Source organism: Ictidomys tridecemlineatus, chromosome 4, assembly GCF_052094955.1.
Source record: "Ictidomys tridecemlineatus isolate mIctTri1 chromosome 4, mIctTri1.hap1, whole genome shotgun sequence".
Lineage (NCBI taxonomy): Eukaryota > Metazoa > Chordata > Mammalia > Rodentia > Sciuridae > Ictidomys > Ictidomys tridecemlineatus.
Window position 1 is genome coordinate 13,428,804 of NC_135480.1, and position 14,019 is coordinate 13,442,822.

A 14,019-nucleotide genomic window follows, 5' to 3' on the forward strand; every position below is an offset into this window, starting at 1 on the left:
CATTATCCAAAGGAAAAGCAGCATTGTCTGATGGTGTAGGGCCAATCAACCTTTTCTAGGTTGACTGGGCCTGGGAATTTTGCCCAGTGGCCTGGCATCATGGAGATTTACCCAGCACGCTTCATTGAGCCTGGCCCTGGCTGGGAGGATTACATTTCATCCAATGTTGAAATCACTTGAAATTCCCCTTGTTCATCCAAAGACACAGAAATAAAAGAAGCTACTCATGGTCTTGCTGAGAAGAGAACTTTATTGTTAGCCATTCTTGCATCTTTTATTTCCTATGTGCTAAAAATAGATTGACTTGAGATATATATTTTATGTCATGAATTACAAAGCAGACAGGTTTTTCACACCCCATACACATTTCATCAAATAGTCAAATTATCTTTTTGCTTGGTTTTTATCTGTAATCCTGAGTTCTATTAAAGTTTTTGTGCTGAGGTCAAGTTTTTTTTTTACCACTTTTCCCTTTTTTAACTGTCCAACATTCAGAGGATTCATTCTTAGGTCTGAGGCTTGAGGTGGAGGTTGAGATGAGGCGGGAGGCCAAATTATTCCTTTAAAAAAAAAAATGCCCTGCACTAAACACCACATTGGTATCATACGAACACACACACACACACACACACACACACACACACACACACACACATCAACTGAAATCAAGTCTAGATTCTACTCCCTCCCCTTCCTCTTCACCAATCCCTTCCCCATTCTGGTGGAGGTCTTTCTCTTCCTACATCTTTTACTCTTTTATAGAGAGAGAGACGATGCTTGGGTACCCAGTGAGGAGCTGGGGATTCTGAAGCAAAAGTCATTTCAAGCCACTTTTCAGATATGTCACCCTGAAATACTTGTTCTCTCCCTATCTGACCAGTGGTCACAATGAGTCATCCAATGGGCTTTCATCCATAGCAGCTCAAAATAACAGCAATGTCAGGGCTATGGCTTTCCACTTTTATTAAAACTCTCACTTCCCTTGTACCTGATTATCTTAAAACTAATGTTATTCAATGCTTGGCCATCAGGTTTGTGCTAATTTTGCAAGCCTTTCTCAAGTAACCTTTTTAATGTAAGAAAAATTTATCAGCTCTCATGCATGCGATTCCTTGATGGACTCAAGAAAACAATCTCTCCCTGCAGAGAGGACTTTCCGGTGGCTGTGGAAATACAGGCTTGGAGCTAAATTTAATGCAGATCATAACTATAACTCTATATAGTTATATCAATTGATTTCCCCAGATATTCTATCCACATAGAGATCTAAGAAACAAGGGAATAAAATCTAAAGAACAAAAATCTCTTTTGGATTGTGGATCCTTAAAACTTATATATTTCTGCAGCGTAGTTGTTCTCTCTTATCAGTATCATAAAACACACACCTAGAACAATGGACCAATGGCCCATTGCCAGTACCTTATTCAATTTGACTTATCCATTTCAGGTAAACACAATGCAATGCTTAACATTTAGATCTCATGAGTGTTTGCTTTTGTTACATGGCTAAGTACTCATTTTCCCTTTGTCTTTTTCTAAGGGGTTTCTCCATGCTTCTCTCTTCAGGCACTTAGAAGTTTCTTGAAGGAGAAACTAATACCCAGCTCTTAGCACAGTGCTGAGAAATGCACTTGGTAAAGACTTCCTGCTTCTGTGAGCTGACTGAAATATAGATAGGCTGCTATGTCCTCAGAGTTAAAGCTTGTACCTTTCCCAGACCTGCTGCCATTTCAAATCTGCCTCTTACACATAAATATTCCTCCAGAGGCCACTGAGCAGAGCTTAAACCAAGCTCTGCTGGTTTCTGACACTTCTGCAGATGTCCACTCTGTCACATCTGCTGACGATAAAAACACTTGGAAAAGGGTCACTTATTTTATATCGAGAAAGTTTACGATCAGTTATTCCCCCATAAAGAAATTTTATTCACACTTTTATTAAGCAAATGGATCATCTGCATAAATCTAAGAGCTTTACAAAGCAAGCAGATATATTATTAGTTGAAAATGCTGCTGGTAGGCAGAAGAAACCATTTCAATTAGGAAAAGCTTGAATGAAACAAACAACATGTATTGGGTAACTATGTATCTATACCCATATTACCAATGAAATAAAACCAAAATGCCTCTGCTGGCAGCCAGGGCCCCAATGTTTATTATTGCCCAAGTTTTTTTCTAGCAGCCAACTCTTCGGTTTCCTTCTTTATGATTTCTTCCTATTTGTACTCAGCCAGCCTCTGTGACACAACTCCTGTTTCCTCCTGGAAACTATTTCTGGCCTTCACTGATTTCCCCAATACTTAAACCCAGGGATTGTAATTCCAACCTACTATTGATCTTTTACACACACATACACCCATATTTCCATAAATGCATTCTAAGAAGGCAGAGACTTACTTCCCTTGAACTTTCACAACATTGACTTCATGGGATTTGGACATGAACCCACGTGGGGAAGGATACAAGTCAAGTCACCCATCCTCACCTCAAGTGACCTAATGGGAGCTGGGCCCTTCTGACTCATGGTTCACTTAAGAGTAAAGACACTTTGACTAATAAAATTGAGGTCCCCAATCTAAGATCTTGGGTTTTAATGACAAGTTAAATATTACCTATCACATATGTACCATTAGAACATGGGCCTTGCCTTTTCCATTCGTGTCCATACTTACTGGCTTTTCATCCCCTGGAGCCTTTGCTGTATATTGTTGCAGACTCTCTGGCATTCCCAGTGGGAAAAGCGGGCCTCACCCTCTCCTCATGACTAAGTTCAGAGAATGTGAAGTGACAGTCCTGTGACTTTTTAACTTGGGTAGAATTCCACCCATCATCTACAAATGCTTGGATCTATATCCCTGGATTGCTAATTATAGTGAATGTGAAGTAAGCTGGTATAGGCTGTGCCCAACCCAATATCCAAGAACATCAGCAGACACTTTCAACCAGGCTGTATTACTGCACATTTTCAACTGCTAAGGTTCAGAAGTCTTGTAGGCCTCATCTTTGAAATGGGATCTACGATCTCCAGCTTTTCTCTTCTTTGCCAAGCATGGGCAACGAATATTGCCTTTAACACTAAAAATTGCTGCTGACTTATGAGTGTGTGTAAGGGCTTCTTTAGTGTGGAGGATACTGTACATAGATGATTACACCTTCCAACCCTCCAAGACAGAAGGTCAGTGACAGTTTCATAATCAAGCCTCTAAAGTAAAAAGCACATCGGCTTTACAGTGAGGATCTGGGTTCAAACTTAGTATGTCACTTGGCACTGCATGACCTTAATGGTCTCTGTGAGCTTGTTTTTTCATCAGAGATGAATGACACCACCTTCCTCACGAGTTGCTGTACAGGTTATACATAACATATGTAAGACCTCTGGTTCACTGCCTTAATACAGCAGCGACTCCGTAAGTGTTGGCTATTATTATTTTTATTATCTAAGAGTATGAATGGCTGTACAGAGTCCATTCATTGGTTTAGTCTTCTCAGAAATCTTCCAGAACTAGAGTTTGAGATATTTCTCTCTTCCTATCTGTAATGTTGTTAAACAAGGGTAAAGGTTACTTAGTGGGTAGAATGGTTAGATCACTAAGGTGGAAGGATGCTGTCCCTGCTCCCATTTGTCTTACACCCACACCCACACCCCAAGCTATGTAAACCTCTCTACCCATTTGTCTGTGTCTCCAATCCTACTTGACAGAAATGCTTGTGGTCTTAAAAGGTTTTCAAAAACTGAAGATGGGAAAACGAGGCCCCAGAAAACTATGTATATTCCATCAGAACAGAGAGCAAGGAAGACAGAGAAGGCTAACTGCTACATCTTCTTGTCCTTAGCAACATATTGGCTCTCATGTGCTGGGATCCCCGTCTGATGGGAAGAAATGACACGAAGGTCATGGATAGACCTCACGGTCCACTGTGAAAGCTCTCGAAGCACCTTTAGGCCCCACAGCTTCTTCTCAAAGAGACCACCATCTCCAACAACTGGCATCCCGTCAGACTCATTTGGGGGGATTTTGTGCTCCAGGAGCACCATTAACTCCTCTAGCTGGTAGGTGAAGGCCGAAACTTGGAGCAGAATGGTATGTATGGCTTGATGGAAGTCACCTTGGGTTGGAGTAAAATGTACCTGCTGGTCTTCTAAAAGTCTGGCCAACATAACATGGAAGGTACGGTAAGCTTGGAGGTTCTCTTGGAGTCTCTCTGCCTCTGTTAGCTCACTCCACTGATCAGTGCTTGCTACTGGCACACCATCCACAGAGTCCAGGTTGACATTCTTGTTCAGGCCCTGATGCTTCACCTGCCCAAAGTCACAGGAAACATGGCATAATCTGCTGTGATCACCTCAACAATATTATTTAAAATCACATATAAAACCTCATTCACCTCATTGGTCAAGGATCCAAGTTGTAAAGAAAATAAAATGTCCAGAACAGAAATTCTACTCGGGATTCATAACTGGACTTTAGAAGATCCAATATGGAATATCTGCATTTTTCCTGGAAGAATATTTTGCTTTCATTAAGTTCTAATGGGTGAAATACACTACTAATTTAGAAGATTTTCCACTCTTTTCTAGAAACTGAAATATTTAATTATACTGGAGAGTTAAAGTATTTTAAACATACATGAAGACACTAGCCAAATCTAGGAAACTCTAAAGTAGCTATTTTAGAATTTCCTAATCTCTTTATTCCCACTGCCCACTCTGAATGTGAGATCAATTCTTAAAAAAAAAAAAAAAAGAGGAATTACATTTTTATTTTTTCAAAAGAAAAGGTAATCAGAGTCTAATTTCTAACTGACAAGGTTGTTCAAAGATAAACCAATTCTCAGAGAACTCAAAATCCAGAACTTTCCACAATGGTCTGGAGTATTTCCAAGGTAAGCCTAAGGTAGAGACTGATAGGGATCCCCTATATCAGCAAACCAGACCAGAACACCTTTAGAATTTTGACAATTTCACAAGTTTCCCAGGAGTCTTCCAGGGGTTTATTTTGATAGTTTATTTTTTCACTCAGATACTAGGACACTTTAGGTGTGTAGTACTGAAAAGTCGGTGGCTAATATTATATAGGTATTGTTTGGATTTTAAAATTTCTTCCATATTCATACTGTTCTTCCGCCTAATCATATAAACCTTTCATTTACACAGCTCAAAAATTTATAACAATGCCTGTGAAGTACACAAACTTAGAGGGCCCAAGGTTAATCTATTCTGGAAGAATTCAGAATACAGGCCAATTAGGAACAGCCTTCAAGACACAGAGCCAATCCTACCTACATCACCATATATATTTTCTCATTCAAGGAACATGACTTCGTAAGCATCATGGAGGAAGGCAGTAATAAGCTCACATGAGCTTAGAAAGGGCCATGTCAAATAATAGGCATCCAATACATGAAATGACTGTGATTAGGGCTTTCATAATTGGTTGTGGGTCTGGAATATGATGTTAAGGAGCTGGGTCAGAAGACATGATGGGAAAATAGACGACTTACATAAGATTCCATAAGGGCAGTCAGGTCTGAACGAATCTTCCTTGCTAGCCAGATGGAACGGCTACAGAGGTCCCGTCGGCGAGGGGTCCGTGGTGAATGCTCTGCAAAAGCCATCCCCTAACTGTCCCAAGAAACAAGTGAGCTGGGTTTGCTTCTGTCTACACTGGTCCAAATAAGAAATGTGACTCTCACAGACTAAATCCACTGGTCATTCTCTAATGGGATTGTGCACCCCCACCCCCTGCCTGACTCAGAGGTGGCAGCAAATTCCTGGCTGTGGATTTTTGTGCCTGTGGAATCAAAGGGCCCTTTTTAATCAGCCTTTTTTTTTTTTTTTCCCCTGCAGCGTCTGCCTCCATCTCTCTCCTCCACTCAGTACTTGGCACACTTGTTTTTATGTCATTGTTTTGCTTTATGTACTTAGCAACAAAGTCACTATCACGCTAATCCTCAGGACATCCCTACCTAATGTAATCTATTTTATATGATTAAAATCAAGCTCACTATATCATCCTCCTCCTTTATGCTCCCCATGTCTTTTTCTTTTCTTGGCCTGATGAAGTGGTCAAAAAATATTATTATTCATGTAGATGCCATTTATCAAATACCTACCAAGGATTAGACACTCTGCTAAAGGCTTTAAAACAACTTCATTGATCCTTAGAGTAATTCTGGGGTAAACACTAGCCGTCCTAAGAAACTAAGCTTTAAGACATTAAAGGCAGTCTCACTCAAGTGACAACACGCTTTTTCTTCTTCCCTGTCCCAGTCATACCACATGCTTAACAAAATAAGAGAATGTGCTGGGCTTTGAAATGAGGACAAAAGATTTAGAAGGTGCTTGGAGAGTATTGCATTTAACTCAGGATGATGCTAATTGGATAGTCTCAAAAGTTTCATCCCCAAATGGACTGATTAACTTTCACTATTTCATACCACAGATGCTAGCAATGAGTTGAAATGCACACTATTTCAGGAGCAAATTTACATAGATTAACAATATAAATAGAGATGTAATGGGGAAAATATGAGGCCAGCCAAGCTGTTATAGTGAGACTGTTTATACAGTATTATAGTTTTGTGTGTCAACCAAGAGTTAGGACTCCACACAGATACCAGATCTTGTGAAGCATTGGTGTAATATGCTATTAAGGACTTTTTGTTTTTTTTTAAATCATCATTAGAGTGATTTAATGATCTCACAGCAACCTTAATGTCCCCACTATTAGGTCAATATAGGGCTACTTTTTCTAGTGGAAAGCTCCTATCAAAGAAGTTTCTAAATTTGTTGATAACTGAAACACATGACATTCCAGCATTAAACATCAAGAGCTAAACTGAGTCAAATGTTAAGTGCCTGATTCTCAGAAAAAGCTATCAGTTGTGTACCAGAAAACAATGGTACACTGAATATGAAATGTGCCAAGAGCACTGTTTTCTCATTTAGCAGTAATTGTTTCACCCATAGGATAACTTAACTCAGTAGAACCAAGGAAGACAAATTGCTTCCAGGAGGACAACTTTTATTTTCTTCTTTACATACTTGTTGTGGGTATGCCTTACCTAGGTGAAGAGAAAACAAGGATCTGAAAAGCAAAGTATCCCTTTTATTATAATTTCTTTTTACACAACCTTTTCAACCTAGATTCAGGTATCTTAACTACCCATCTCTTTCATCAAAGGAGAAGGGTCCTGCACATTACAATAGGCAAAAAAGGCTTTCAGGAAATAAAATATTTTCAATTGATCCATTACAATTTTACAATTTTCTTGAGTACATTGGAAAGTGGGAAAGACAGGAGGAAAAATGGTACTGCAAACAATGAGACTGTAATAATCTTATTTAGGTTGGTAGTATATTTTATGATTTTTTTCCCTCCAAACAGGTACAAAGGAGGTTCAAGTGCTCTATGTGGATGCTTTCTATACCTAAATAATTTTCTTATTCCCAGTACTCCCAGCCAGTATCTAAACTGCCTGAAACATATTGAGATTGTTCAAAATAACCCTGGGCAATCACAAGCAAGGGAGAAGTACATCTTCTAGAAATACCGAATAGTGACATCTCAATGACATTATCAGAATTTAGAAATGCCAATTCAAGCTGGAGAACATGACGTGGTAAGTTATTAAAAAGGTGACAAAATCAGACTAATAAAGAGTATGAAATACAGATTTTCAAGATTAAAAGAGCTCCTTGGAAAGAATGAAATAAACAATGGCAGGGGGAGCAGAACATAAATGGGGCTTAGATAGTTTACTTATATAGACTCTTTACTATGCTAGCATTCCTTTCTCAAAAGGAAAAATATAAACTCCATGAAAAATATTTTAAAATTTATTGCAAACTGCTACAATAATTTATTGTCAGCAAATGGTAGCTGTGAAAGAGGACTCCCACCCCCAACAAAGGGGAAGGATAGGAGTTTCCAATTGGAACTAACTAGTTGCTTTTTATGGGGAGGGGAGTGTGATACAAAGGAGAACATATTCCCCCATCCCAGAGAAGTGCCTTTCCCCCCCTTAATGCAGTTTGCTTTTGTATAGGTGGCTAAAATATCTGATGACTAACCAGTGCAAGTGAAGTTCATGAAGACAAAGTCTAGGTGTGACAAAGACAAAAGGTAAGTGTGGGATATAGATGCTAGTTAGTGAAACAGTATAAAACGGAACTTTGTTGTAGACCCACTCAATCCATCTTAGTATTTTCAAATCTACTCAACATACCAAATTAAAACTGCAAACCCCTCCCCATGGGCAGGAAAGCATATTCTGCATCCCTTCTATCTTTTCTGTATCCCTTCTACTCTTATTCCATGTTCTACCCTCACATTGGAGAGATGGCAGATCTGCAACACTCTGAAACAATAGTGCATTTAAGACTATTTACTGTAGGTGTCTCACTCCCTATTCCCTGGCATCCCAACCACCGACACTAGTGGGTGTACAGTAAGCCTCTTTCAGAGATGACATTGTTACCCCCTTTGGAAAAAATAAATCAAAGAGAAAACTGACAAATTTGGTAGTTTTAGTGTTTGTGAAAAACAAGCTGTTCCTTATTTTGTTCTCAGCAAAACTTCATTCTTTCCAACAGCCATCACACATTTCTGACAATAAACAAATAAAGTAAGTTTTCAATTCTGGCTTCTGAGGTACATAGGATAGGAATTGCCCTTCTAAGACTCTAAAAATCAGTCAAAATAAAATAAGTTTTTAGTCTTTTGAGAGTTACAAGCTTGTACAAAAACGCCCATGTATAGTAATAAGCAATCCACACCCCATGAAAATCTATCTGAAGGGAAGTGGTAATTTCCAGAACTTCAGGTGAAAACCAAAGCCATTATCATATAGCCTAACTTTGTCTACTGAAGTCTTTTCTGAGGTGTTACTAAAAGAGAAACAAATCAGCAGTTTTCTTTGAATTATTTAGGACTCTTACACTTTGTTCTTTCTCTAACAGTGTCTAATAGGGAGCTGCCGCAAACCAATGATAAAGCAAAGCAAAAAAACAAAAACAACAAAAAAACAAACCAAAACAACCATCAGGCAAGAAGGGTGATATATAAAAGGAAATGATAGAGACAAAAGGGAATTCAAAGAAAAAAAAAAATCTCATATCTGTAATTCAGACCTGAACAACCATCCTCATCCCCTCAAAATTCCTTAAATCTCAATGCTCTTAAAATCTCAAGGAGCACACTGGTTACCACAAACCCATTATCCTTCCCTAAGAAGGCTTCCAAAAAAAGCACTAGGCTATTGTAGTGATTTTGTTAGTGCTGAGGACCAGCTTTCTTTAAAGGCCACTGGAGAGCTATGATTTTAGAGGCTGGCTGTGCTTTTCAACCCTATGCCTTGCCTTCAAAGTACCTCTTGTGGAAAGGATCCCATGTCAGAATAATCTAATCTCTCCCAGCCCCACAAAATATAGCAACGAAGACCCTCCCCCCCCAAAAAATCAGACTTTCCATTAATAAATAAGGAATCTCAGGTTCCACAACACAAAAACACACATGTTCAAAGTGCAAATTTCTGCCATTAGCCTGGGACTTTTCTCACTGTCTCACTAATACACAGCCCTATCTTACAGTCAAAAAGACTGTGTAGAGGGCAGCCCCCTCCCTCTTGGGAGCCTGCTTCCAAGCAAATAAGCACCATTAAGAGCCATATGAAGGTTTGGGAGGGGGAATGAGGTGCTGGGATCAAAGAGGAGGGAGGTGGTCCACATGTATCCTTCCTTTCCAAAACCCAGTAGGGAATGGAGAAAGAGGGGTGAGAAACATGTGCTGTTTTAACAGCACATCCTGTTAAGGGGCCCTAAAGTGCCAAGTCAAGCTGCCAGCCTCCAAAGATTAGAATTATATAGTATTTGAGGATAAGTGTGTTGCAGTGGGTAGAAGCCAGAACCATAGGGCAGCAGTGGAAGAGAAGATAGGATTGAAAGGACAGTAGTATACTATTGAGTCAAAAGCTGATCCAGAGCACATCAGAGTTACAGGTTGGAAAGGGGATCTGCCAATTGAGCAGAAGTCTGCTGCTGGCTGGAACTGAGTATGAGGATTAACCCTCACTTTTAGAGCTGCTGCTGCTTTTTGTCTACCTTTCTGTTAAAGGCAACATCAATTTTATAAGAGGGAGAACAGAGGGAGCTCTTGGGATGGGGTTTGTGTGTGCTGTGATCCACAATGGAAAGAGCAGGCCCTTCAGTTATTTTACTAGATTTTAAATGCTTTAAATTTTTTTTTGTCCTTTTTATCTTTTAAATACAAAGTCTGAACTGTCCCAGTGTCCAAAGTCTTCCTTTCCACTAAGGTCCAGTAGAGTCTGAATCTTCAATCAGAACCTCTGTGGTAGCACCGAGAATATCCGAGTTCATGACCAGCCCTTCAGTGCCCCCACTGCTGCCACTTCCCACAAAGATCTTTCCATCAGCCATCAGGCTCACCCGTTCTGTCCCACTGCAGTACGACTTTGACATTCCTTCAGCTTCTAGCAGCAGGCACTCTCCAGAAGTTGAATTTCCCAAGGGCTCAGGAAGAAGAGGAAGACCCTGACCATCTGCAGGTTGTGTCAGGGACTCTGGGTTAGTGCCCAGGATATCTGTGCTGGTGATGAGGGCGCCTGCATTGGCAGCCAGAGCTTCTGCAATCAGCACCTCAGGGTGGCTTTTTGCTTTGTGTGCCACTACGCTGTCCTTCTTCTCAAATTTTTTGCCACAGATATTGCAAGAAAACTGGTAGAAGGAGTCTGCATCATGCTTCTTCATGTGCCAATTAAGGGATGCCTTTTGTCGACAAGTAAATCCACAGATCTCACATCTAAGGGGAGTGGAAGATAAAATGTGCGATTAAAAGAAACGAAGTTCTTACTTAAAAGTTAGGTGAGAATTTAGAGCATATATCAAATAATCAGTAACATACACTGCTAGTGAAGGATGTGGAAACAACTAGGTGAAAATACAATTTTTTTCTTTTGTTTACTTGAAAAACAAGTAAAACGAAGAAAAAGGTCACTAAGTAGCTGCCCTAAACAACTCCCACTCTTTAATTTGACAAAAGCTAATAAAAGTGGCAGGAGAGATGTTGGTAAGAGAAAATACTCATATGGAGTGTACGCACTTCTCATCCAGATGTTTGCCAGTAAATACTCACTGTAATGGCTTCTCGCCAGTGTGAATCATCCTGTGCACTGCCAGATTGTGGGAACTCTTGAAGGCCCGAGCACAATACTCACAGATATAATCCCTTTGATCTAAGAAGCAAAAAAATGTGGTTAGCTTTCCATTTAGACACCCTATTAATATTTCCACTAGTTCAAAACAAATGAGCAGGTGTTCAGGTAGGTCAATTTAGAGTAAAACTGATACTATTTTCAATGTTAAACACTTTGAGTAAATAAACATTTAAAAAGAAATATCCTATTTGGATATTTTAGTCCATATATTCAGTAATTTAAGAATAAAAAATAAAAAAATCACAGAAATGAGAGCTGAAATCCTAATCTCAACTTTAAATGCCACTCCCCCCATAAAAAAATAAAATTGATCCATATCTCAATAGTAATTATATCTGTTTCAGTTAAAAAAATGTTACCACAATTTAAATTTCTCTCAAACATATGCAAAAAAGTACTCGTATTTCTAGTCCTTATTCTCCCCTATACCTTTTGCAGCATTTAACTACCTCTGTTACTGCATAACTCCCCCCAACATTTTTGATACATCTGGTAATGTGGTATGAAACTGATGGGACAAAAGAACACTGCACTTATTTCTCTACTACTTAATTAGGCAGCCAATGGACAAACAGGTGCTAAATATATATTTGCTGAATTAATGTTCACTATATTTTCTGATCCATTTAAAATTACTGGATATAGTCACAGTGAAAATATGAACATAAGTTAAATGGTGAACTATAGACAATTAAATCCAATACTACTTCCCAAATAGTTTAAAACCTTCTTTTCTCAGGTTTAAACATGCATAGGGAACACCTAGGAATTTTATTAAACACACATACATGCTGATTCACCATGTCTGAGGCAAGACCTGAGATTCTGTATGGCTAACAAAAACCCAAGTAATGCCAATGTTGTTTGGTTTGTGTTCCACCACTGTATAGCAGGGTCTAAAAATGCAGAGTTCTAAAACAGTGACAGGGCTGGGGTGTAGAACAGTGGCAGAGTGCTTTCACAGCATGTGCAAGGGCCTGGGTTCAATCCCTAGCACTGAATGGAAGAAAAACGAAAAACAAAACAAAAAACCCCCAAACCCTAACATAATGACAACTCTTAGCCTCAATAAAGTCTTGTCCAATTGTTCTGCTCCATAACAGCATGGCAAATCTGGGTAGGGAATCCATTTTTAAAATAATTTATACTAGAAAAGGGAGTTCATATATACTAATTTGGAAAGGGAAGAGTGACACATTAAAATTGTATTAATTAAATATAAACATTTGGAACAGAATGAACTAGTAACAGCTTTTCTTTTCTTGGATATAACAATATTAACAGGGACAGAGGGGGCAGAAAAATCACATTTAAGATACAAAGTAAGAATACTATTTTCTTTCAAGAAACACGGTATGAAGCAAAAGATAGTAGATTTTAGAGTGATCAAGACCCAAATTAAATTCCAATGTTTCAAAAATGTCTATCATGTGCCAGGCTCTGTGCAGTGACCTGAACTTTATATGTGATCTCATTTCATCCTGACAGTAGTTCTGTGATACTGGTATCTTAATTTATAGTTAGGGAAACTGAGGAGTGGTAATATGTCTAAGTCATGCATACAGAACAAATTTTAAAAAGTATGCTAGTCAGTATAATTTGGGGAGGACTTATTTCTACAAAAATTTCTAGCCTTATCCTCCCAAAACAAAAAGGTTAGCATGTAATAAAGTATCTGAGAATTACCACATTATTATTATATGCCACCAATATCTGACTCAAATTACATTATAAGCTTCACTTCATTGAGACTGTCAATGGCTATAAATGAATGGAATGAATCTATTCTATAATATATATTTGCACTCAGCTTCTGTTTTTGAGTTGACAATTCCAACAAGAGTTTGCATGCAAATCCCAAAATCTAGCTTTTTAAATTTCAATAAGTCCCAGAAGATATTTATGATTAACCATAATTATAAGCCAGCCTCTTTTACTGTTTAGGCTTTCTCTCCAATATTCCCCACTTTTAACCCTGCAAACAGTTACTACAAATATCTGGAAAAAAATTTTAAAATCCCATTTCTACTAAAAAAGGATCATTATCTTAGTTGTTAAGTTCTCAAAGATGTCAACAGACAAAAGTTCAAAAGCCCTAGTTCGATCACACTTTGTAAAATTTGTTTTATTATCAAACCTTTCTTCCATGCTTGACTGCAGATTCTTTTAAGGAAAATTTTATCACTATTCCATTTGCCAACCTAAAGTTGAGTTCACCTCGCTACTTGATAAAATCTTGTTTTAAAAATTACCAGTATGATGTTTGGCATGTCGCAGAAGTTGTTTCTGGAGCCTAAAGAGTCGTCCACAGGAGGGATGGGGACATACATATTTCTTCTTCAGCAAATGCTGGTATTTAATGTGATGCTAAAACATTAAAAGAAAAGTTAAAAGGAATAGAAAAAAAATTAAAGTTTTTTAAATGCTCTTTTCTCAACTAGGTTGAAAGTGCTGAAGGTAAACCAAATATTTTGTATATGGATAGTGAAGAAGTATAGTAAAGTGGTTAAAAACATAGGCTATGAATTATATAGACCTGGGTTCCAATCTGGACCTGTCATTCACAAGCAGAGTAATCTTAGGAGATGTACTCACATATTTAAATTCCAGCTCTCATTTGAACAATGGAGACAATAATTATAATTTTGTTGTGAGAATAATGGGATCACATATTTTACAGAGTTTAATGCAGCAAACATACCTTCCAATAATAGCTATCATTACAGAACCACAATCCAAAATAGGCCCAGTCTTATGCCACACTTGCTGCTAAACATCGAATATG

The 14,019-nt window shown here is 38.5% G+C and overlaps 2 protein-coding genes across 3 annotated transcripts in view; both read right to left on the reverse strand.

The window, feature by feature from the left end:
• Positions 1 to 232: 232 nt before the first annotated feature.
• On the reverse strand, positions 233 to 6,873 carry Cntf (ciliary neurotrophic factor). The gene is made up of 2 exons (XM_005331562.5): positions 5,502 to 6,873; positions 233 to 4,299 (listed from the first exon to the last, which is right to left on the reverse strand). The coding sequence occupies exons 1-2, from the start codon at positions 5,613 to 5,615 to the stop codon at positions 3,814 to 3,816; spliced, it is 600 nt and encodes a 199-aa protein (XP_005331619.1). The 5' UTR covers positions 5,616 to 6,873; the 3' UTR covers positions 233 to 3,813.
• Positions 6,874 to 7,007: 134 nt separating this feature from the next.
• Zfp91 (ZFP91 zinc finger protein, atypical E3 ubiquitin ligase) overlaps positions 7,008 to 14,019 on the reverse strand; it is a 30,929-nt gene continuing 23,917 nt past the window's right edge. For both annotated transcript variants that reach the window (XM_078045978.1, XM_078045977.1), the window contains exons 9-11: positions 13,487 to 13,601; positions 11,153 to 11,252; positions 7,008 to 10,819 (exon numbers count right to left, since the gene is read on the reverse strand). In XM_078045978.1, the coding sequence (XP_077902104.1) occupies positions 10,309 to 10,819; positions 11,153 to 11,252; positions 13,487 to 13,601 (726 nt within the window). In that variant the 3' untranslated portion in view covers positions 7,008 to 10,308. The remainder of the gene's footprint in view (positions 10,820 to 11,152; positions 11,253 to 13,486; positions 13,602 to 14,019) is intronic.

Coding starts and splice junctions, on each gene's coding strand:
- Cntf (XM_005331562.5), bottom strand. CDS start 5,615: ATGGCTTTTGCAGAGCATTCACCACGGACCCCTCGCCGACGGGACCTC. Junction 4,300..5,501: donor CTGCCCTTATGGAATCTTAT/GTAAGTCGTCTA, acceptor GACTTTGGGCAG/GTGAAGCATCAGGGCCTGAA.